The sequence below is a fragment of the Pteropus medius genome, unplaced genomic scaffold, assembly GCF_902729225.1.
Source record: "Pteropus medius unplaced genomic scaffold, Ma_sr-lr_union100, whole genome shotgun sequence".
NCBI lineage: Eukaryota > Metazoa > Chordata > Mammalia > Chiroptera > Pteropodidae > Pteropus > Pteropus medius.
The window spans coordinates 9,081,351-9,108,299 of NW_024352786.1; the positions used below are offsets into that span (position 1 = coordinate 9,081,351).

Genomic DNA, 26,949 nt, shown 5'->3' on the forward strand with positions numbered 1-26,949 from the left:
ACTACAATGAACCTTAAACATGCAAATATAATTAAGCAAAAATTTGTGATATAGATTTCTGGCTTCCTCACGGCTTTTCTTGGTAGACAGGTTGGTGAGTGAGGGGAAGAAAAAGCACTATAGCTCTGACCTTAAAAGGTTGAGAGATAGTATTTTGAGGCCCAAGAGTGGCAAGTTGTTAAAAATGACACTGGATGCACATACTCCACATTTTAAACATTTTTCAGTAATATGGATTTCAGATATATTTCAGAAAGCATTTTTATTCCTTTCTCCCATTAATTCAAATTCACGAGATTTTACTATAGTGCCAGGCACTTACTAGAACAGCAGATGAGGGCTGTGCCCTCATGGACCTAATATTTCAGTCAGGAAACAAACAAAATAAATTTCAGGTATTGATAAGTGCTAATAAGAAAAACAGAACTGACTAAAATGGTAGAAAAGGTCAAGGGAGAACTCTCGGACAAAATAACATTTGAACAAAAATGTGAATGAAGTTAGGAAACCAGATATGGAGATACCTGGGGGAGGAGAAGGTGAGGTAGAGGGGACAGAGCACACAAAGGCCCCGAGGCATGCCTAGTGTGTCTGCCACACAGCAGGGAGGCCAGTTTGGCTGGCAGGGTGACGGGGATGTGTAGGAGGTAAGGGAGAGTGTGGCGTCAGATCATGCAGAGTGGCTGGGCTATTATAAGGACTTCAGATTTTATTCTAAATGAGATGGAGAGCCAGTAGAGGTTTTTGAGAGGACATGTAAAATGATCATAGTCAGGTGAGATATATATGGAACACCTGAGGTCCAAAATACAAATTTTGTGATACAAATATATTTTGAGAAATCATAGCCAGATGAACTATAAATATTCATCATTCATATATGACCCAAATCAACATACCCTTCCACTCACTTGTGCTCTACCAGTATTGGCTATTGTAGACACACACACACACACACACAATAATAATTACACACACACACACTCCAATTATAGATACTATATATCTAATTGTGTGTCCGTGTTTGTGTGAGAGAGTAATCGAGGGGTTGGAAACAAAAATAATGGGTCCATCTAGTCTAACTCCTTAAACAAGAGAAATTTTAGCAGCAGAATTACTTTTTCTATTCAGATAATTCCCACATATAAAGAGATAAAGTTTCTCACGTGAAGATTTTTAAGTTCAGGTTTAAAACATTATTTATTATAAGATGAATTAGTAAGAATAGACTTTTGAATGACACAAAAATTTGAAATAAAAGTTTAAAGATATTTTGAGCTGTATGATCATTCTCTTTTGAATGTGCTGCTGTTCAACAGTCTTTTGTAGGGTATCTAAAACTAATGATAGTGTTCATGCACAATCTAATCCACACAAAACATGGCTGGACCACGGACAGTCTCATTCTGTATACCAAATCTGTAAGAATTTAATGCTAAGTTAGAATTAAGTTTCTTTTCTCCAATGGTAGGGGAAAATTTGCAGGTGAATCATACTATTGACCCTGAATTTTATGGTCAACCCAAATTTTAAGACTCTTTCATGTTGCTTTTAAGATATACTTTCCCATTCTGTGTCTATGTAATAGGTGATTTTATGAACTTGAGAGTAATATTGTACAGAGTTCTCAAAATTCATATAGCTAATTTTAAGCTCCTCTCTCTGTACCTTAGCTCTAACCCTCTGATTTTACCTCTACCAAACTTGAAAGTTAAGATCACCTTTCACTGAAACCTAATTGCAACTAGTAGACTCCTTTGTCTCTTTGATCTTTTGCTCTACTCGCTACCGTACCAATTTTCATGACTAGATAATTTTCATTGTCTTTTTAGGGTAGCCTCTACTCTGGTACTCAGTATCAATAAATTGAGTATAGTATAAAGCTGTGCTATCTCAATTCAACTATGCTTTCACTGCTACTCACACATCTTATACTTCATCTTTTATGATAACTTATCAAATTCTTCATTGCAACTATCTTTAAACCCTTTCCAAACTGTGATAAACTGATAATATGGCCACAAATTCTTCCTATCCCTGAATGCATGTCTATTTGCAATGTGACTGTGCAGCAATTCCAACCAAAAAGAGGAATCTATTTCTCTACTCTTTGAAGTAGGGCTTGCCCATGTGACTGGTTTTGGCCAGTAGGACGTTAGCAAACATTATGCAAGCAGAAGCTTGAAAAGTGTGCACTGGGGCTTGCCATCTCTTGCTGCTTTTGAAAACTTGTGACCGCCACCATATGAAGAAGCCCGGGTGAGCCTGCTGAATAGATTAAAGGCATTGGCCCAGTTCCCCAGGCCAAAAATCTGCCCACCATTACACATGTGAGTGAGGCAATCCTAGATAAACCAGCCAACCTGCTAGCCTACCAGAGAATCATGAGAAAACACAGCAGAAGTCATCAAAGAGAGCCCAGGCTAGAATAGCCTGACTCATAGATGAATAAGCTAAATAAATGGTTGTTTTAAGCCTCTAAGTTTTAGAAAGGTTCATTATGCAGCAAAAGCTGGATGATGTACTTATATTTCAAGCCCCATCTAATTTTTATTTTAATTTCCATCTCCTCACTCTCTTCGAACATTCTATTCTGCCCGTTCTTTCTCCTGTAAGAAAAGAGAGATCATCTGATACAAGATTGCTAAATTCTCTTCTATCACCTCAGAGTGAGCCATCAGCTCCCCGAGGGTACAGATATAGTGTCTTCCACATTTTTTTCGTATCTACAGAGCAGAGCATGGCACATGTAAATCAACGTCTGCTAAGTGAATTATTGAATGCAAAAATGAAAAGTCTCTATCATTACATTCCCTGTGCCACCTCCAAATTTTTCTGAGTTTTACTCATTTCTGATTAAAAACTGTAGGATACAGATGAAACACAATAATGCTAAGGATTTTTAATAAGCATTTTAATTAGGTTAGAAACACTAATTGTCAGAACATGCATGTCAAAAGGCAGCTTATCAGTCCATCCTACTGCCCTAAAATACTCATGTTTTTACTTGTGCTAGCTGCATACATACATTTATGTATATGTTCACTGTCTCTGATACCAGAGAGCATGTGAAGAAATGCTTGGTGACTGCTGCTGACTCAGCAGCTGCCATAGTGGTCTTCTGCCTGGCACAGAATGTAAAAGTGCTGCCAAAGTCTAATATATGATATTATGAACAATCTGCAGTCATACTCACCAAGGCCATGCCTATGCGTGGACATAGGAGGCATCACACTCCAAGTTTTTGTTTTGGGATTGTAGCATTCTACAGTATTCAAAGTCTTCAGTCCATCTCGTCCTCCAACCACATACAGTTTGTCATCTAACACTGCAACACCGAACTGCAGCCTCCTCCCATTCATATTTGCCACAGGAGTCCACATATTTGTACGGAGATCATACTTTTCAATGCTTGTTGCTCCTTAATAGTAATATATAGAAGTTATGTAAATAAAAATTTCACCATGACTGAGTATTTTAGGAAATTACACATACACAAGTATAATTTTATTAGCATTGATAACAATTATTTTATTATATTTCAATAAGCCCTTAAATTATCTGGCCCCTGCTTAATCTCTGACATAGTCTGACAATATTTTCCAGAGCATACACCAGGCTCTGGTATCAAAAGATCAAGTGAATAAGGATTATCTGTCAGAGAAGGCTGAGAAACAATAGCCAGAGTGTGAAGAAAAACAGGGTAATTCAGTGTCACGGAAGCCGAAGGAAAAAAAGTTTATAGCAAGTAGGACTAATAACAGTATTAAATGCTACTGAGAGGGTCGAGTAAGACGAAGACTAAAAAGTATTACTGGATTTAACTACATGGAAGTCACTGGTGACTTTGAGAGTCCATTGTCTGAGTGGTTGAGACATGGTTGGGAGGTGAGGAAGTGGAGACAGTGAGCAAAGATAATTCTTTTGAGAAGCATGGCTATACAAGGGAAAGACAGGAATTTCAATGTGGGTTGAGGGAGATTTTGTCTTGTTTTGCTTTTAAAATTGGAAAAACCTGAGTTTGTTTAAATGCTAATGGGAAGATTTAGTTGTAAGGAAAGAAGCTGAAAATACAGGAGATGAAGGGATCTTAATTAATAGTGTGAAGTTCCTGAGAAGCAGCAAAGGGCAGTATGAGGGCACAGGTGAGGGGCAGGCTTTCACAGGAGGAGGGAAGAGATATTCTATTGTATCCAGAGAGGACAAGAGTCTAAGTGTGGATGATGTGCTTTAGGAACTATGAGTGTGGGAAGTTTAGGAAAGAGCTGCCTGATGGTGTCTACATGTTTTTAAGAAATAGGAGATTCAAAGAACTCTTGTTCTCTTTTTGAAGTGAGACCAGTGGAGTTAAGAAAACCCATCCTCATCCCCCCAGTTATGAAGAGATGATTCGCATCTACTTTACTTCTCTCTTCTAAGCTTCTAATAAAACGTGCAAACAGTGCTGTTCTTATAGAATTACAATAAGGACAAACATTTATTTTAAAGTATTTGTGACAATTAGTTATCAGAGCACTGATACTATTGATAATCTAAAATTTAGAAATAGTTTTGTTATGTATAGAGAGAATATTATATTTTCTCATTATTGTTTTTATTTTTTTCACCCTACAAAATTTTTGAGTTATTTGCAATAAATACCAAGTCTTTTTCCATCTCTGTATTTTCACAGAACCATATAATAGACGTATTTGCTGTCAGTAGCTGTTCAAAAATATGTTTGGATTTGAATAATCCTTCTCTATAATTTTAAGCTATAATGAGATTTTTACCCACACACTCAGATTATTTTATGTAACAGTATACTTGACTCATCACTTTAAATTCAATCTTAAGAATTTCTTCATTAAATAAAAAGGCAATACTAATCCTTTCCTTTCTAATGAATTTAAGAACATTTTATTTATTTTGAATTTTAAGTTATTTCTCTTACATCTAGTTCACTAAGCAGTATCATCTTATAAATTGGTAACTAAAAATTATTTTGCTAATATCGAACTTAATTTTTACATAAAATCTTAAATAGTCTGAAACACATATCATATATATATATGTATACACACACACACACACACACACACACACACAGAGAAATAACAAAATTCTAACAATTGCAAAACAATGTAAAAACTTAGAACTTTCCTAATTTATACTGAAGGATTAACCTTTAAAAATAGTAAGTAAAAATATATGCTAACCTTTTATTGGCTGTTTAGAACCATTCCCAGCTTATTGTTGAGCTCTATACCAAACAGATATATGATGAGACCAAGAACCACATGATCAAGATACCATCCAACTGGTATCTTGGATTCAATTTATAATGAATTGCTCTTCATTATAAAGACATTGGGAATAAGATAAGTTAGGCCCAGGAAGATAGCTTGAATAGAATAGAAGGTCAGAGCCACAAGAGCCAGATTACAGAAAGTCTTAAATCTAGAAAGATAAATTCACACCTTATGTGCTAAGAAATAAAGACTGCTGGCATTTTTTGGGAGAGTAATGGCATATTAATAGAAAAGTTAACAAAGCAGAGAGTATAGCCTCCAGAGTCAAAATGACTGAATTCTCACTCCGTCACTAACTAGCTGTGTGATCCTGGGAAAGTTACTTAGTTTCTCTAAGTCTTGGTATCCTCATCTATAAAAGATGGCAAGAATGTTCAGCTCCGAGAGTTGCTATGAAGATGAAATAATATAGGCCAAATGCTTAGCATAATGCCTGGTACACATTAACACAATGAATGCTATTCCTACTAAATTAACATGATCAAAATATGTAGGTTGATAGAAGGCTAACTGGAATTAGAAAAATAGCAATAGAAATTTGGAAGAATAAGATCCATTTGAGACTGTTAATTTTAAGGCCTATGTGGGAGAGATAGGTATAGAGAGGTAAGGAAGGGAGGGGGAGAGAGAGTGAGAGAGAGGAGGGGAGAGAGGGAGAGAGAGAGAAATATTATTTATTTTGAGTACTTAGTATCTGAGTTCCTTTCCACGCTTGGGGAATTTTCACTGTATGTATGAGTCTTGATGAGAGACAGTAACCTATCTTCTAGAAAGTTGGAAAGATAGATATTCATTCTTTCTCCTTGGAAATTTAGGGCTCAGGACTGACCTTAAGGATAATCAAATGGATGCATACACCTAGGATTTAAAATCGAAAGCAGGAATTATAAAGAAGCAGGGACAGTGGATGTAGTTTCTGCCTCTTTCTCAAAAGCCTTCTAATAAATTCTTTATCTGCTTAAATAAGCCAGAGCTGGTGTCCTTTGAAGAATAATGAATTACGAGTCCAAGTTCTTAAGTCTGGGAGACATGGTCAGAGAAAATTTGAACACATGAAGATTGAGGTGAAAGTTGAACATCAAATAGGATACTGTATACAAGCTGGAAATATAAGAATAAAATCAAAATGAGAGAGTATAATTAACACAAAGATAACAGTTAAAGCCTTGAAAAAGGGAGAAAAGACAGAGGGGAAGAAGCAGCACTAGTAATGGCTATAAAACCAAGCGCCAGTTCTAGGTACATAGTAGATACTTAGTAAATATTTGCAGATCTGTTACCTGGACTGTGGAGATCTCCAAACTTTTTCAAATATTTATACTATAGCTCTGTCAGTTATCTTACTTCATTTTTCATACCGTTTAATACAGCCTATACTTAGAACTTAAGCATCTATAAATACATAGCCCTATGTTATATGCTATATAGTATAATATCTTTATCTTTATATCTTTGTTTCCATGAACCTAAAAGTCAAATAACAAGACTTTCAATTAGAGCTCATTTTTTAAATATTCCTTAGAGATACCACATAGAAGAGAAATCTTTAGACATGATTATGGCATTGAGTGCTTTAGTCATACAAGTAATTCAAGAGATGGCAGAGAACAATCTTCATTCATTTGACAAATGCTTATTGATGGTTTTTATGTGCAAGGCACTGTTCTAGGCTCTGGGACTATATTAGTAAACAAAACAAAATCCTTGCTGTTCTGGAGCTTCCTTGGGGGGAAGAGGTAGACAGACCATAAACAAACATATCAGGTGCTACAAAGAAACATGAAGCAGAGCAAAAAGATAGAACGTGGTAAACAAAAGGTTAGAAAGTGATGGGCAAGAGATTGCTGCTGAATGGTCATAAAAATCTTCTTTGGTTAATTGACATTCGAGAGATCTGAATGAATAACTTCAACTAAGCATTCCAATATCAAGGCACAGAGCATCCTAGTGACAGGGAACAGCTAATGCAAATCCTTGAGGTGGGATGTTTGACACACTGGATGAACACGGAGGCCATGCAATTGGAATGCAAGGAGGGAGGGGAGAAGTAGAATGAGCCTAGATCAGAGAGGTGGCCAAAGTCAGAGAGGTATTATCAGGGGATTGCAGACTTAGTACTAAGAATTCAGGGGAAGAAGAGATCAATGTATACTGAGGATAATACACAGAAAGCTTCTAGCACAATCCCTGGCACTGGGTAGGCAGTATATATGCTGTTTGTTGCTATCATTGTTACTGTTAGTAACAACTGTGACAAGAATGGTATAAAGAACTGCCAGATATCCTTGACCCAGATTTCCCAAATGTTTATATTTTATTACATTTTCTTTCTGTATATGTATGTGTGAGTTCTTTTTTCTGAACTGTTTAAGTTGATGATGCCCTGTACCCCTATTACTTCAGTGTATCTTCCTCAAAACAAGAAATTCTCTAATAAAACCACAATCATCAAAATCTGAAAATTGACATTTATATTATGCTATTATCTAATCTACAGACCTCATTTGTATTTTTTTATTTGTCCCAATTATGTCCTTATAGCAAAAGAAAATCCAAGATGATGCATTATAATAGCTTTTATGTCTCAATCTCTTGTAATCTGAAACAATTTCTAAATCTTTTCTATATTTCTTGACATTTTGGAATACTACAAATTATTTTGTAGAATGTCTCTCAACTTCAATTTATTTGTCTTTTCCTTATGATTAAGGTCAGATTACACACTTTTTGCCAGAATACCACAAGTGAGCAGCTGAGTTCCTCTCAGTACACCTTATAAAATGCACATGCTGCCAGTTAGTATTACTGGCAATGACCTTTGATTATTTGGTTACTGTGATGTGTTCCAAATTTTTTCCACTGTAAAGATACTATTTTACCCTTTGTAACTAATAAGCAAGTGACTGGGAGATGCTTTGATATTAAATATCCTGTTCTGAAACTTTAACCCACTAGTCTCAGCATCCATTGATGATTCTTGACTGAATCGGTTATCATGATAATGACTGCCAAATGGTGATTTTTCTAATCTCATCTTTGCTTCTACATTTATTAGTTGGAATTCATTCTACTTTAAGGAAGAACTTTGCTTCTCCCTTCTTTATTTGAACCAGTGTGGACTCATGAATACTTGATTTAATAGGTCATAATCTTTCGCTATCAATTATGTTGATGCTGAAATTATCCCAGATTTGGATATTGGTTACCCCTACAAACTGTATTCCTTAACCTGTCTCAATCATTCTTTGCACACTTCCTTACTTTCTGGTTCTACGAGATGTACTTATCTTGTACTTTTTCTACCCTAGTGCCAGAATTAGCCATTTCTCCAAAGAGCTATTTATTACTAATTAAAATTCATTTCTTTGTCTACAGCCATGCCACCCTTAATGTGCTCAATCTTGTCTGATCTCGGAAGCTAAGCAGGGTCAGGCCTGGTTAGAACTTGAATGGGAGACCACCTAGGAATACCAGGTGCTATAGGCGTCAAAAGAAAAAATTCATTTTTTCTGTTCCCCCAAAATATTATTAAATATTTTTTAATACCTTTTGTTGAATCCATTCCTCCAACAGCAAATAATGTACCAACAGTTGACTTCCTAGGTTTTGTCCGAGGACTCTGTAACATGGGTCGTCTCTCTGGTAATAAATGATACTTCATTGCTTCCATAATGAGTTTCTGACATTCTATATCATCCCGAAAAAGTGCATTATTTTCCATGTCTGCGAGGAACTGGGGAAAAAAAAGGTGAGTATGTATACTGAATGACCAAGAAAATAGTAAGGGTAAGAGAATACACTATATAGTTCATAAATGGAAATGATCTCATTTAAAAAAAAAAAATCTAAGTCTGGACACCTATTTTTAAGTCAAATGTGCAACATTAACGAGATTTACATTTTAAATTTCATTAAAAAATAAAAATTGTGAAGGATAAGTGGTATAATCTAAATCTTAATAGTGCTTTATCTCTGGGTGGTGGGGAATCTTGATACCTTTTTAATAATCTTTTTTACTACTTTTCTATATTTTCCAGATTTTATAAAATAAATCATTTTATCTTCTCAATTATAAATAATTTAACTGAGTAATAATTATAAATCGATTAATTACACTATCTTCTCTTAATTACACTGCTAAAACAGCAGCAGAAACAACAATTACCTGTTTCTTAAGGGGCAAAAAACTAACCAGCAATTATTCTAAAAGAATTAAAATCCCTTGTGCTTCACTGAATCCTATTTTTTTACTCATGTAGTTTTATATAAATGCATAAAATGGTAACACCCTTTTAAAAAATAAATTTCTTTTCCTTGGTTCTCCATCCCGATCCTTACTACCCCTTTATTGCTTTATGTTTTTTCATTTAGGATATTGATTTATGTGAAATTAATTTTTAAAGAGTTGAAGAATATTTTTTATTTTCTTCCAGATGGATAGCCAATTCTGTGCGAGCACCGTTTATTAAATAATATCCTTCATTTCTAATTGAATTGAACCTTGGTCATATATTACATTCTCATAAATAGATCTCAGGATATATGAGATCTATTTTTCGATTCTTTATTTGTTCCATTGATCTTACTTGTCTATTCCTACTCTAATACCATAATTTTTACAGTGTTTTTATAACATTTTGGATTATCTGATATAAATCTACCCTCACTGTTCATTTTCATAGTTTTCTTGGCTGTTCTTGAGTCTTTACTTTCCATATAAACTTAAGATAAATTCCCCTTCACCACTTTGATCCTGTTGTAATTCTAATAGGAAGAGCATTGTTTATTTATTAATTTTGGGAGAATTTATATTTTTAAGATATTAAATTTCTGTTAGGAAGCCTTCCCATTTGTACAGTTTTCTTCATATAGGTCTTACGACTTTCTTTTATTAAATATATTCCTACATATATTATTATTTTTATTGCTATTGGAAATGGATTTTTAAATTTCCATTTTGCATTTTTTTGCTAGAAGAGAGATAAATCTATTGATTATTGTATACTTGTATTATAATCTACTATTTTACCACAACCCTTATAAGACTCTAGCTATCAGTCATATAATAATCATCACCAAATAAGGATAGTTGACATCTTTTTTCTAACGTGTATGCTAATTATTTCATTTTTATTTTATTATTGCAATTGCTAAACCTTCAAAGCAATGTGAAAAAATTAGAGTGATAGGGAGTATTCCTGTTTCTAGTTTGAATTACTATGGTTTTAGTGTTTCATTATTTAAGATAAATAGTTGCTGTAGCATTTAGTAATCCATCTTTATTATATTTAGGTTGTTTTCTTCTCTACCTATTTCACTTGAGTTTTAAAATTAAAAATGATTGCTAAATTTTTTCCAAATACCTTTTACACGTCTATTGTTATGATCATATGGCTTTTTCTCTTTTAAGTTACTGATATAATTAATAATTACTTTGACCGATTTCCTGATTCTCAACCATTCTTTCATTCCTGGAAAAAGACGTTCCTGGTCACAATGTATTATCCTTTTGATACATTGCAAGATTGCATTTGACAATATAAGGTATATTTTACACATCACATAATTCATCATTTCAAGTATATAATTCAATGATTTTTAGTAAATTTACCAAGCTGTACAACCATTACCATAAAACAGTTTTGGAACATTTTCATCATCCCAATTAGATCATGCCTGTTTACTGTTAATCTCTGTTCCCATCTCCTCTCTCAAGTGCCAATCTGTCTCTATAGATTTGCCTTTTTTAGATGTTTCATATACATAGAATTATATATGGTTTCTTGTGTATTGCTTTTTCATTTAGCACGTTTTGAGGTTCATCCATCTGTGTAGCATGTATCAGTACCTCACTTCTTTTTTGCATTGAATAATAGTCCATGTGTGGATACACCACATTTTGTCTATCTGATCACCAGCTGATGGACACTTAGGTTGTTTCCAACTTTTGGCCATTATGACTAAAGCTGCTAAGAATATTTGTATGCAAGTCTTCATGGAGAAATAGATGTTTTCACTTCCCTTGGGAGTAGAACAGCTGGGTCATGTAGTAAGTTTATGTTAACTTTTTAAGAAACTACCAAATTGTTTTCCAAGGTGGCTGCAGCTTTATATTCCCACCAGCAATGTACTTGGTTCCTGTTCCTTTCCATTCGCATCAACCACTGTTACTATCTTCTTTTATTTTAGCTATTCGAGTGGGTGGAAAATGCAGTTTTACTTCGCATTTCTTTAATGACCAATAATATTGAGAATATGTTTATATTTTGATAATGAAAGCGAAGGAAGAGTTTCTAACAAAAGTCACTGTGAAAACGTTTGTGGCATCTGGAAACCTAGGACAGCATACTAAAGGCAAAAGAGCCAAATTAAGATGTAAGTCTGAGGATCTATGTTAGAGTTCATTTGTATGACAGGTGTTAGACTAAATGATCTCCAGAGTGACTTTCAAATCTAAGCTGTTATGGCTAGGATTATCAGCAGTATCCTGGTTAACAGAAAATTTAAAGATATCTGAGAGTCATGCAAATATAGTACATAAATATTTGAAACTGTACAATTGAAGTAAATTGTCAAATTACTTAATTGCACAAATTATTTTTAAGTCTTCTAGGAATTTTCAGATTTTAGATTTTCATCTAGAAAAGATAAGAAAAAAATTCTACTAGTATCAATAAAAATATAACTCTCTTCTTTAAACTTGATTTTAAGAGAAATGTTTTATGATGTCATTTTTCCTGAATTGTCACCAATTCGTGCAGTTTCATTCCTATGAATTTATACCACATTCTACCTCTGAAGAGGGAGATCTTTTTTATAAAGCATCAGCACTGATTTTTGCCTCTGTAAGGGAGAGAGCAAACAGTAAGTTTTGCTCAAAACATCTTGAAAATAATCAATATAAATATAAATAAGATAAATTTATAGGCCTTTAAACAACAAAAATGTCTGACCTTGAGCAGTAACAGCTCATTCTTTCTCTATTTTCAAGGACTCTTTCTCTATTCAAGGCCTCAAAATGAACAGCAAAGTATTCAGAGGAAATTTTTGTATATTCCAGTCAAAACTGTAAAAAGGGGAAACTGCATGTATATATGACTGATTGCCTTGAATATACCAACTAGATTATATCAAAAATAATAATCATACCATTATTATTTATAGTATATTTTATTTCACAAAGCACTTTTCTGATCCTCAGAATAATACTGTGAGGTGGTCAGAGAGGATGTTACCTCCACTTGACAGGTAAAGAAACTAAAGTGTGTGAATATGCCAAGTCAAAGAGTTTTAAAATATCAGAGCTGGAACTATTACCATGTCTCATTAATTTACATATTACCTGAATCTAGCATTTCGTGGATACTTAATAAACGGGTGGCAAACAAACTAATCTGAAATTTCTGGTTCCTAGAGTCCAGTGTTCCTTTTATTAGCAGCTCTAAACTCTTCAGTTGCTAGGATAAGTTCGTGGCTGAGTCAAATAAAATTACTAACCCCAAAGCAACAATGTTACTTAATTGATGTAATTTAGGTAGCCAGACCTTCTGGGTTGAAAACATAAGAATTTTTTAGTTCACTACCTTTTCACCTAAACATTTCATAGGAATCTATGTAAAATATAACCTTATGGGCTAGAATAGCAAAGGACAAAACCTACAGGCAAGTACATATTAATATAATCAGCATTAAGTGAATACTCAAACTTTGTTGAAATTATGACATTGATTTTAAACAATCAAAAATAGTTCACCTGTGGCGCAAGTAGAGGTAGCCTAATATAAGCCAAAAGTCTACTGAGGTCTTTCCGTCTCTGCTCTAAATCGTGACGGACCCAAGTAAGGAGTGCGTTCAATACTGTCTCCTCGTTAGGGATGTTCATGTCGTCGCTGGCCAGGAGCTTTGCAATTTCACTGGCTGGTAATAACACAAATTCCTGGTTTCGAATTACTTCCATGAAATGTTCCTAGAGAAAAAAAAAAATATCATATAAACAATACTGTTCCTTCTATCTATCACAGTTTATTAAAAAAATAAATAAAAAATTTTTAATTAGCTGCCAAAACACAGTTTATACTTCAGACCTGCCTTACAACGTAGTACTGGTCTTAGGAGAGAAATACAGTGGAAAATAACATTTAAACAACAATCATGCTGTTACACTTTTTATTTCTATGTAAGTAGAATGAAAGTGGTATATTGATTATTACATTTTAAAAATGGATCTGTGACTTTTAGGTATTGTTTTGCTCAAGTTAGGGAATAGTTTTGGCAGGTCTTTCAAAGGAAGATAGAAAAAATGAATTAGACACTGAGATGTATGATATTCTAACACTGAAAGTTAGTTTAGATTTGTAGTTTCCATAGATTTTGGCCAAAAGTGAAGCCAAATACCTGGGTGAGCTGTGAAGTTATTTCTCTTACTCAAAAATGGTCTACATGCTGGTCAGATTTCCCAAGACCATTCTGCACCACAGAAGTCTTCTCAGACTGCCCAGGAAGAGTATATATCCTTACAACTATCCTAAGACCAAATGGGCCTTTAAAAAGTGTTTTAATGTTATTTATAAGACCACCCAGGATTTTAGGTCTGTTTTGAAAACTTTAACCTCCTCTAATCTGATTTGTTACAAGGTCTCCTAGGAAAAAAAGCCAAAGTAAAAGCATTGACCTAGAATGCGCTGGGACTCCAGGACCTTAGACTGATGATGACTCAGTTTCGGCCACTCGCTAGAATCAGGCCTAATGGGAGATGGAAATGGCAGATGGAAATGGCAGATGGAAATGCCCTTAGGTGTGAGAAAATGACCTTTACGAAGCTATTATGCTAAGCAATCTGAAGAGAAGGGAAATTTACTCTCTGGTATACAAGATCACCAATCTTAATGCTTGGGTTGTTTATAGTTATAATATAAATGCAAATGCTAGACATATTGTCCTTTAATGTTTTTCTTATACTTCCTAATGTGTTGTGACTGTTTCCGCATATACAGTTTTAGTAAAATAGCTAAGCCTGTTTAAATTAGAGCTAGAATAAGGACTCTCAGGAACTATCTTCTATATTTAAATGAGAGTTATATTTTCCATATAGCCTGCAGTAACCCAAGTTAGGTATTAATCTAAAATATATCTCGAGTTGACATTTCTTTCTGTAGAAATTTTTAAGAGGAAAACCATACATGAATAATTAACTAAATTCAATTGCTTCAATTCATCATGATTTGTTCAAGATGCCAAAATGAATCTATTTTAAATGATTTATTATCATTTTCAGAAATATATTTTAATAAAATTTCAATGCTGAGGTGGTTTCAAGCAAACTGTTCCACTCCATTATATACTGACATTATAAAATGACTTGGTAACATACAGCAAAAGCTATAAAAATGTTGAAGCTCTCAACCCAGTTATCCCACTAGTAGTTTCATCCTTCATACATAATTTACAAGAGGAAAATAAAGCTTCTCTAATGATGCTTATCTGTATTACTATTTGTAATAGTAAAAAATAGGAAATATCCAGCTAGAGGGCATTGTAACTCAGTGGACTATTAAGTAGGCATTAAAAATTTCAAGGACAAAGATCATACTGATACTTGGAAAGATGTTTATCTAAGACTAAAGAAATCAAATACACATTTCTAACTGCTCAAAGGTATAGAGTATAGTACAGTCATCAACATTTCTATAACAGCAATGTAACTACTGCAATACTTTCACAATATATTAACTGCATTTCATCAATGAGAAAAGGACTATTATATAAATATTCATTTTGATGTTTATTTGTTGATATACCTATTTCAGAATAATGCCCATTCCATTCTAGTATAATTCATATTTAATAAAAATCAAGCTTTTCATCAACTTATAGAAATACTACTGAACTTAAGGTTAAATTCCAAGTGCCTTTCAAAAGCATCAGGTTTTGAAGTAGATATTTTAGCAAAATTCAATATTTTTATAGGTTTTCTAGATCGAGAAACAAAATTTAAAATTTTTAAATTAAATGTTTATATTTATTATATAAATCCATACTGACATTAAATGTTTGTAATGACATAACCAGTCTTAGATTTTTTTGTAGAAGTTAAATGACTTGCTCCAGGTCAAGTTCAGAGGTGGTCAGAACAAGAACAAAAGTTTCTAGATTTCAGGATTACAAGAAGGAATTCCTCATCCTTTCCTACTTGTATTCATGCAGGATCAGTGAACATCCCAAGTATGTGCACCATTTACCAAGTGTGGCACTATGCTTACTGCACATTTTGAGTCTATTTTATGATACAAACATCTATCATGCTGCCAAACACTTGCTAACATTATGCCCCTTCCCCGTTTGGAACAGTTTTTAAGCAAATAGAATTACTGAAGGATTTATTTAAACTGAAGATTGAATTTTGTTATACATTTTCATTCAGTTCCCATAGCAATTCAAATCACACAATCTGCCTCTAAATTACTTATTGTTATTAGAATTCAATTTCATGTCTCTGCTGCAACTGAATAATGTCAAATAATGGCTTGAAAAAAAAAACTACCACAACTAATTGGCTATGAAAAGAGCTTTAAAAACATTTAATTTATGTCTAAGCCTTTAAAAAGCAGCAATTGTGCCTCTACTGTAAACAACTGGAGATCTAAATGCATATGAATGTTTTCATGTGAATAAAACTCCTTCCTAGAAAAGAGATATTATTTAAATTATGAACTGACTATAAAGGTAAAAAAAATCTAGCTTTATTTTATTCATAGTCACGTTATTCTAAAAAGTATCAGAACCTGTGCTATAATGGTTAAAATGAGAATTCTACAAGGAAGGATCAAAACGGAGGGGGAACAGTCTTTCAAAGGACTTAATTTAAAAGATGTTAACCTAATACTATGCTAGGTCTATATAGTATTATTCTGTTGCACAATCTCTATTTTTTCATTTGAAGCACTTTGGCCATCCATAAACAAGAACATTTCTGTAAAGTAATTATACCACAGGGAGAAAACGAATCATAAAGATTGTGCTTTTGTATGAGTGCTTTTGTTCACGCACATAAATCCCTGTGTTGAAGAGAGTAAATCTATACAATGATGGTGACAATGATGATATCATTTATGGACTGGGTATTCTATGTGTCAATTACTGCTTTAAGTGTTAAACTTCTATTAACTCATTTAATCCTCACATTAAGCTTATGAAGTAGGTAGAATTAATCTTCCTAACAGTTGTAAATATCCATTATTATAATTTTTTCAGATCTCTGTTTCTCTAGTGAGAGATTCCTAAAATACTATCAACCCTTCACTGATAAAAAATTTTGGTGGAAGGATGGGGGATGGACAGGAGGGTTAACAAAAATGTCTCCTAAAGGTTAATAAAATTAGTGATGTGGATAATTGATATGTATATATGAATGTTCACATTCTTTTCCTAAGAAACTCTATTGCCCTAAATGAAGCATTTAAACAACGGCCTTCCTTCAATCATTGCCCAGATGTGAAGACCCAAGTATGGAAAGATGGTCATTCTTTAACAATCCACATTCCTTCTCTCTCCCAAATCCCTCTATAATTAAGGCCATGAAAGAGGGGCCTAACAATATGCCCTTAACATGCCCTTATTTTCTTGCTGGTCTAGATCAATCTGTATCCATTATCTTCCGGGCTTCCAAATCAGAACCCCCTGTGACTAATGTTGAGCACGTAACTTGTTATAATTAATAAGAACATCTTTCCATATTGCTAAAAATACTTCTTACACATAATGAGATTTACCCTTAATAAAAGCTCTCCTTCATCGCCCTATCTTTTGTACTAGTACTGCACCAGTACACTACAATTGCCATCACCAACTTCTATCAGTGAATATGTGGGCAATTTTAAAATTCACCCATATGCTACAAAGTAAAATGTTTGAGAGAAAATCCAACTTTAAAACACATATCTGAAAATCTTGAATAGAACGATCTTAAGCCACTGCTCTGCTTCTTAGTAACTGTGATAACTTAAAGCTTGACTCGTATGTCCAGGAGAAATATTATTTGGTGTTTTTACCTCATAACTCAGTGAAAATATGATACATCAGACAGTGTACCTGAGCTTTGAGACATGTGGCAGAGTCATGGGAAACAGCAACATGTAGATAATTCTGCAACAATAAGGAACATGGTAAAGAGCACATGCCTTCATGCTTTTCAAAAAATACATACCATAGTATAATTGTGAGCCACTTTATGCAAATCTGTACAACCTTGGGCATCAGCAAAAGAACGAATTCCAAGACAGTTGGATGGGTGAAGCTGTTTCATTAAAAACTTACAGCATGCTTCCACAACCTGTGAAAGCTGAAGAAGGCAAGCTGTAGATAACAGGCACTCAATATTATCTTCTTTTAATTCAAGGCGGCCTTAATGATAAAAAAAAAAATCCATTAACTATGGGACTACATTGACCTTAGTTTATAAATTAATTGGTGTTAACAGTAATAATTCTAAATAAGAACTCATTACATGTATTCTAGACCTAGATGATTTAAGACATTCCCCCCCCAAAAAAATAGTAACTATAAAAAAAGATTATTAGCTATTTGTGACTTTTGCTAAAATAACTAATAGCTCATTTTCAGGATTTTTAAAGAATGATTCATTAGTAACGTATCTATTATATGTAACTCTAATTTTAAACGGTAATTTAAAAACATTATAGAATTAATCTAATTATTATATTAACATTTAAAAATATTCAAAGCTTAATTATGATAACCATTTTAAAGGTTCTAATATAGAGATTTTTAACAGGTATTGCTGGGGTAGTGATTATAATAGCAGAATTAACTGTTAGCTGTGACAGGCTTTATTAAAAGCAGAAATCTGAAATCTAATAATACAACATACAACTAAGAGGTTTTAAATTAATATTTTTAGACTTATTACCTGTATATGCATACTGAATCAGGGACCATAGTGAATTTGGTTCTACACCTTCCATTTTTATTTCTTCTTGTCTTGCTTCCCTGACATCATTAGTAAACATGGCAGCAAAATAATCTGAGACAGAGGAGAGCACCAATCTGAGAACATATCAGAAAGAAAAAAAAAAGCCAATGACCACATTAAAGTTGATGTTCATTAATAAATGCTGCTTTTTATTCCCTCTCCCTTTTTTTTTTTTTAAACTTTGTTACCCATAGAAAGTGCATTGTACTGGGAAATGTATTTTAAATTTGACAAATTGCTTTATACTCTAGTTCCTTCCTTTGAATAATAAATTACCATTACTGAAAATTTTGTGCTGTGGTAAATTATTTCACTACTCAAATATCGATTTATAACATCCAGGGGAAAAAAGCTACCAGCCCACAGCATTAAACTGACTATATAAAAAAAGGAGACAGAGACTCACGGACATAGACAATAGAGTAGTGGTTACCAGAGGGTGGGGAAAGGAGGGAGGGAGAAGGCAGACAGGGAAAAAAAATTTAAAATAATTTCTTCAATTAAAAATACATAAATAAGTAAATTTTAAAATAAAAATAAATAAATAAATAAATAAAGGAGAAAAATATAAAGGTTATTTTCTGTTTATCACTTTTAAAAAAAACCGGTTACTTTTTTTATTTAATCATAGAAGTAGTAAATATCTGAGAGACACTTGAGAACGGTTTTAGCAAGTTATTTTTGTTATAACCTATAAAACTATATTTTGTTATAATAATACATTACTCTATATTAGCTATGACTCTGTCTAGATTTTTGATAGTCACATATAAACAAAACAGGTTATAGATACATTTTTGTAACATGTATTCTTCATTTGATATGTTTTGAAGATATTTCCATATTGGCACATTTATATATTTACTTTATCCACTTTTTAAAAAGAAATAGAGATTACAATACAGATAACAGTTGAAGCTCCCTCTGTGTTCCTCTCTCATTCCATTCCCCTCCCTTCCCAAAAGTGCACTGCTGAGTCCTAAGGTCTGCCTAATCTCCAAAGTGCTGTGCCAGTTTAAACCCCTACCAAGATTGGATAAGAGTTAATACTTCCCTACAATATTGTCAGATGTTAAAAATTTTGGCCATCTGCAAAGTGTTAAATGGTACCTCACTGTTGTTTTATACACCTGATTTCTAGTAAGGTTGAAGATCTTTTCAAATGTTTATTGCCCATTCAGCTTTCATCTTCTGAGAAATGCCTATTCATTCATTTATTCACTGAACATTCTAAAATTCTAATGCATACCTAATAAGTATGGGGCACTATTCTAGATACTTGGGACATTACCAGTGTAAAATAGAGAAAAGGTTCTTCTCTTATAGAGTCTTACAAATTAGAGGGAAGGGAGATAAACAATACACAGCAGAAATAAATTCTGTAGTACATTTAAAAGTGGTAAGTTCCATGGGGAAAAAAATAGGGTAAAGAGTAATGGGGAGTGGGAGGTGGGTTTAAATAGATGGTCTCATTGAAAGGTGACAACTGGGCAAAGAATCGAAGGAGGTGCAGGAATCAGTCATACAGGAATCTGGAAACAGCATTCGGGGAGAGGAGCAGCCAGTGAAAAAATCCAAAGGCAGGAGCAACATGCATGGTTCATGTGAGGAACAACAAGGAGTCTGTGTGTCTCAGGCAGAGTGAGCAAGAAGAGCAGTAGCATAGCACATTAAAGAGACCATGACAGGCTGGATCACACAGGCCACTGCGAGGATTTGGGCTATCTCACACTCAGTGACAGAGTCATTGAGAAGTTTGATCAGAGGAGAGACTGGATCTGAGTTCTACTTAAAAGGTCACTCGGGCAGCTGTGTAGAAAACAGAATGTAGGGGAAAGAATTAAGGGAAGAAGAGTAGTTAGGAGTTTCTTTCACTGGTAATCTAAGTGACTCGGTGAAGGCTTATATTAGCATGACAAGTAAGTAATGAGTTTTGTTTCAGAAATAGAGAATTTGAGATGCTTCTATGAAATTCAAGTTAAAATACCTTCTCTAATAAATTGATGCATGTAACATGGACTTTTTGTCACAGTACGTAGTAGCATCTCATGCTGATTTAAGTCACTGAAAATCGTAAGACCAAGCCCATTTGTCCTGATTTTACTTCCACTTTGGAGGGTTTAACAGAACCTTTGGGACAGGATGTTAATTAATATGAAAAGCACTAAAAAACCTTTGGGATCATAATGGTAATTAACACTAAACAACAGAATATGAAATTATTAGAAGAAAAACAATGACTTGTTATTTAGTAAACAGCTCTTTTTATTCTTTTTCTTACATCAGGAAATAATACTTCATTTGCGTTAAAGGCTTTTGTTCTCCAGCACCACTACCTCTCAGATTTCTTGGAAGTCAGCAAATAGAAGTTGGGACAGCTAGGGTTATCAGAAAATTCTTAACAGTTTTTGCCACTCCATTCCACCAGCTTTTTTGATTCTAAATACTCACAGCTCTAAATTCCACTGAGTTTATTTAAAGTTATTTAATATGTAGAATTAGGTGGGATGAATGCTGCTTATAGCTGAAATCTATGCCAAACAATAGTGACTGATCTGAGGCTAGTGTGTTTTTTTATGCTTTTACAGAAGGAAAGTGACTCTTTTGGGGTCATTTAATGTGTAATAATTTCATATGCAGTTTGTTTGTTTTTGCAGAAATTCCATGAAATAAACTCCTACCCCAAAACATTCTACCCTAATGGTCAACTGGAACAAGTTATCACAACATATATAACTAAATTATCAAGGGAATATTTCACACACATAGAACTTTAAAAAACAGTTACCTATGGGCTGGAATTCTGCGATCACCAGCAACGAGAATGACATCACATAACTGTTTATGTCTCAAATAGTTTTCCATCTTTTTAAATGTTTGCTCAGCATGATTAAGGGCTTGGAAAAATTCATCTGATGAACATGGCTCCATAGTATGGCAGGATGATAATGTCTGACTACTATTGGAAGTCCTGAAAAGAGAGAGAATACACATTTTGAAATATCACCATTACATTAAAAAAATCTTTCCTATCAAGTGCTTTTAAAGCCTTCAAATGTAATAGAAGTAATCAATACTATCAGTCAATATTAATGTAAATCATTCATCATTTTTGTCTTTTAAAAATCAATGATGGCTCAAATCCTCTGTGTGTCTTGCAAACATTGTGAGTGAATGGGGCATCTGTTAGTTAATAGCTAACCATATTCTTTGCAGTGCCCATTTTTGAGGTCTCTTCTCTGGTCAACACAACATTTCTGCTGAAAAAGAGCCAAGCTATATTCATATTAATAGCCATATCTTCTAACATTATTTTAAGGGTGTAAGAAACCATTTTTTGAAGGCAGGAAGGATTAAACTATTTTGGAGATATAAATTAAAGTCATCCTTTACTTAAAAATGGATTATGTTCCACACTTCATTTATAAGATATTTAAAATATGAAACATTGTCATAAAATGTATTATAAATAATTCATTTGCTATTCTGGCCAGTCTTCAAAAGCTCAGGTAAACTACAACTTATATTACAGGTTAAAGGAATTTGATGGCCTAATCCAGGTACCTAAAAATAATCTGAAATTTCCAAATTATAATTTGGAGAGTATAAATTCTATATTTTCATATGATTTACTGATGGAAATGGTAAAAAGTAAAAAATTAGTACTAAGAATGAAATCACCCCCACAAGATCTCTTCTCCAAGATCACTTGAATTAAGTAATCAACATCCAGTGGTTGTGCAATTAACTACAAAACCACCAACTGTGCCATAGCGTGGTTTTCATTTCTCATCAGCTTCACATTTAAGATTAGCATTCTGACAAATGCTTTGTTAAATCAAGCCCCACTATATCTTAAAAAAATTTTCTTAATAGAAATATCTAAGAAACTTTACCAAAAAAAAGAAAAAGCCTGTTGATCCTTTACTTTTAAAAGTAAAAGGAACTGAAGTCAAGCAGATTGAGTGCCTTGCCCGGAATCACAGAGTTCATTCATGGCAGAATCAGGGCTGTCACAGAGACTGCTACATGCTCATCAAAACCATTTTTCTTTTTCTCCTGTAAATATAGCTAGACTATTTTCCCACAAATAGTTGTGTTGTGCTCTCTCCAACACAAGCATGATCTTATGATGGATGGAATGAACTGTGTCACCTCCAGGCTAAAGTGGCTAGGGGCAGGTGTGCCTACTCAGTCTTTCTTTCTCTATCCACTAGTTTAATAGAGAGGACTGAGAACTTAGATGAAGGATGAGGTAAACTACATGCATGGAAGGTCACTCCAGTAAGAACACTCACATTGACTATACTCACAAGAACTCTGACACTGCATTGAGATTTATCAGTTTTGGAAGTTTGCAGTACCCTGACTAATACATATCTCTATATTAATCCTCCCAGCCCAGTATATTTTTGGTACCATATTAATATGGGCCCTAAAAAATGTTCTTTCCAAATAACTGTCAATAATGCTAATAGAAGCAAAATATATATCTAGAAAGGATGTACTGTATACTATGAATACTATTGGTGTAATGACTTGGAAAATCCATTATACTACACTCAACTTTACATTTAAGGTCATTAACATAAAAATGTACTGAGCAATGTATAACTATATGTTGCTTATATACATAAATGAGAATTAGAACCCCTTTAAAACCTAGGAGAAAAGATAAGCAAAAACAAATAGTGGTGGATTTGATGAATAACAATTTGAAGATTTAAAACATATTTCAATAACATGAAGTTTTATATTGTCAAAATACTGACAAATGATTTTAAGAGTATTAGTAATCTAAGGATGAGAGAAAATTATAACATCTAATTTTCATAAGCCACAAATTCTTTCAAGGACAAGTTAAACTGAAGTAATAAATCAAGTACTTCTTTCCTAGGGTTCCTACATTTTTGTATCACACTTCTTATACTTCATATTAAATTAACAATAATGATTAGAAAATGAATTGGTTGAATATTTTTTGAGTGAACTGCTAGCATCAAACATAAATGCTAATTAATGTTAAATTTTGAAAGAACCGAATTTTATGATATTATCATCACTACATTTTTACAGGCCAGCATTGATGTTGACGTAAGTCCAATTAACAAACAGATCAACTCTTGTCAAAGACATTCAGGGTATTGGTTTTCAACCTCTAGCATGAATCAGGATAATGGAGGGAGCACTTCAGCATCTATGTTCAGGACCTCATTCCCTAAGACTGATTTACTAGGTCTGAGGTGAGACCTGAATATCATATTTTTAAAAAGCCCTACAGGTGATCCTAACACATATCACATGCTGAAGACCACTGGTGTGTGTAGTTCAGGCAAGAGATGGATACATTACAGAAATCAGCAAGTGATGAACTTACAGGATCAAAACATTGATTTACGCAATAGAGACTACTTCAAATATGTGTAAACTGAATTCCTTTGATAAAATATTTTAAATGAACAGTAGAACTTAATGAAATATCTATTATTTCCAAAATGAGCATAAAGGCAAAAAATTAAATTTTTTATAGGCACACACATTAACAAAACAAATTATGCTTCTAAAATAACATTTCAAACTTTATTATTTGCTTTCAAGGCTTCAACTGCCATCACATGTTAAATAAGTATATTATTTCAATGCAACAATTCACTGATATTTTGGGGTATAGCAATCACTTCCACTGCTCCAAATGAAAGACCAAAAGAAGTGCAGGCTTTGATTTGTATTCTATGGAAAAGTGAAGCTATCTCTTCATAAAAGGAGCATGAAAGAGGAAGGAACAGAGCTACTCAATAGCTTTAAAGAGCTGCATAGCTTTCTAGCATTTCTTGTTTTGTTTTTAAGAATTTAAGGACTTTGTATATATATTTTAACAATGCAATTTTAACGAAGAATTTAGGGACTTTGTATATATATTTTAACAATGTATATATATTTTAACTTATTTAAAAAATAATTTACTGCATATATATACAACTATAGGACCTTAGGCATTAGAAAAATTATACATAGAACTTTTACATCTAGAAGAAACTTATGCAATCCTTTAATTCAATTCTCTTATTTTGCAGATGAGAAAATTAGAGGCCCCAAGTGGCCAAAATGATCAACCAAGGACACATAGGCAGCTAGTTACAAATCCAGTATCAGGAAGCATTCAGAGTGGTGGCCAAACCACTTACAAAGGAATGAAAATTCTTGCTTAACTTTACTCTAGGGCATCAATGAACACAGGGGTATGAAGGGAAAATGCTAATACACTATGAATGAGGAAAATTTAATAGAAAAAATACATTAGAATTAAGGATCATAAACAAAAGTCTACTGTTATATGACTGCTCCTTAACTAGGTATGAGATCAAGTTTCTTTTACGTTCCCATGGGATAGAGATCAAATTGCCTTTAATATTCCAGCTCTGTATAATTTATAATGGTAATACTTCCTTACTATTTCTTTTCCTTCTGTGCTTTGGTCTAGAGGATTGAACTGGAGAGGTAGATGTAATGATTAAGAGCATTTTAGGAAGGTTCTAAAATGCTTTTAATCCAATACAGTAGCCAATAGCCCCAGGGGCTGTTTTAATTTAATTAAAATTATACAAAATTAAAAATTCAGTTCTTTAGTTGGACTAGTAATATTTCAAATGCTCAACAGCCCCATGGGGTTAGTGGCTGCCAAACTGGATGGTGCAGATATAGAATATTTCTATCAATGAAGAAAGTTCTATTGCACACTCCTGATTCAATTCTCTGTCACTATGAATCACTCTGGACAAGTTATTTAACTTCTCTAAGCCTTACCTTTCTCAATAGCAAAATGAGAACAAGAAATACATAGTACTTTCTTTTAGAGCAGTGGTCTGCAACCTTTTTGGCACCAGGGACCGGTGCTCCTATGAGAATCTAATGCCTGATGACCTGAGGTGGAGCTGAGGTGGTGATGCTAGCGCTAGGGAGCAGCTACAAATACAGAAGCAGCTTCGCCTGCTGCTCACCTCTTGCCGTGTGGCCCAGTTCCTAATAGGCCACAGACCAGTACCAGTCTGCGGCCTGGGGACTGAGGACCCCTGTTTTAGGGAATCCCTCATGAGAGGACTATGCAATAATGAATGCATAGCCCCAGCACAAAATACATACACAATCAAGGTAAGCGACTATTAGCAGAATCTCGCTTTTCAATGGCCAATGTGAAAACCTATAATCTCACTCTTTTGTCTATATATAATGTTGACTGGTTGTCTTTTTAAAAAATGATCCCAGCATTATCAATTTCTATAACTAAATTTCATACTTCCTAATTAAAATGACCTTAATAAACCCAGGAGATATCCTAACCCACAATACAAACATCCGAGAATGGGCCATTTACAGAGCATCAAAACACATTTCTCTGTGATTTCTATTTGATATTTTACATAACAACAGGAAAAACATCCAACATTTCTGCTTATTTATATGATGTTACTAAGATGGTAAATTACATTTCAAAGAATTACATGAAATCAAACCTTTTCTAATAGACTTTTACTATAAGCGACTATACATTGCTGAATATTTATAGGCTATAAGGAAACATTTAACTTTTAGCTTATTGTCTCTCTGCAGCAGGCAACAAATGTGTAAGGCAGAAAAATGCATAGAAAAGATGCAAGCTTCAAACAAAATCGTCACCAACTATTTACAGAGTAACTCCTAACATGCAGCATAGTTGTTAGAAGCTGTGGAGAAGCAAAGAAAGATATTTAGTGAAGCAACTTGGAATTTGAAGACTCAAGTTTCATAAGCTAAAAAAAAAAAAAACACTTGCAGTTCCTCAGGTTTCACACATATGTTCACAGGCACACACACACAATCTCTACCATGGCTGATATTACCATTTTATTATAAACTACTTAGATTTCACTTTCATCATCAGAATTTTCGTTAGGTATTTCAATGAAGTAATTTTTCAAAAGAAGTTTTAAAAAATAACTTCTTGAAAATTATACTGTATATAATTCTGAGTAGAAAACAAAGCTACATTGAAACTCTAAATGTTCTGTTTGGCTCACTCCCTAGTAAGTGATTTATTCCGAGCTACCTGCCTCGAAGTTTGTGGCATTCAGAATCCACGCTTTTGCAAAAGTGTAAATTATTACACTGTGAATCTCTGGGCACCTTTTACAAATTTTCAAAACCATAAATGTAAAATAAGAATGTAAATTGCTCAGTATAGGCTAGCAGTCTCTCATTTTTTTACGCATAGCCCTTTCAATATACTTTCAAGCATGTGCTCAAATACATGGATATTTACTAATTTTTAAAAGATATAAAGATACCACAGTACAATTATTTCTATGATAAAGCACAGGAAAAAGAGATTTAAAGGCTAAGATATAATACAGGAGTTCTGATATATATTATATATGTGTACTTGTGTGTATATATATATATGTTTATTTTTTTTAACCATTTCTCTAACCAATAATCTCATACATCCCCAATTGAAATGTGATTGCTATTGGAATATCAAGAAGGGAAAGATCAGTATGGCTAGTGTTTGGAAAGGTAACAAGTAGCAGGTGAGATCTGAAACATGTCTTAAGAGTTTAAATGAGTAAGGAGGAAGAATTGGAATTGTCCCCTCTAAGGAGAGGACAAGGCATTTGTATAAATAGAAATAACAAT

General features: G+C 33.6%; 1 protein-coding gene and 1 pseudogene across 4 annotated transcripts in view; one reads left to right on the forward strand and one right to left on the reverse strand.

Moving 5' to 3' along the window:
* Window positions 1-26,949, reverse strand: part of KLHL5 (kelch like family member 5) — a 64,266-nt gene that overhangs the window by 12,758 nt on the left and 24,559 nt on the right. For 3 of the 4 annotated variants that reach the window (XM_039848893.1, XM_039848892.1, XM_039848894.1), the window contains 6 exons: window positions 21,068-21,250; window positions 18,217-18,353; window positions 17,494-17,690; window positions 13,045-13,257; window positions 8,838-9,024; window positions 3,197-3,421 (listed from right to left, as the gene is read on the reverse strand). In XM_039848893.1, the coding sequence (XP_039704827.1) occupies window positions 3,197-3,421; window positions 8,838-9,024; window positions 13,045-13,257; window positions 17,494-17,690; window positions 18,217-18,353; window positions 21,068-21,250 (1,142 nt within the window). Of the gene's footprint in view, window positions 1-3,196; window positions 3,422-8,837; window positions 9,025-13,044; window positions 13,258-17,493; window positions 17,691-18,216; window positions 18,354-21,067; window positions 21,251-26,949 lie in introns of those variants that run through there. The other variant, XM_039848895.1, reaches the window with a different exon arrangement.
* Window positions 8,659-8,777, forward strand: LOC120591346 (uncharacterized; annotated as a pseudogene).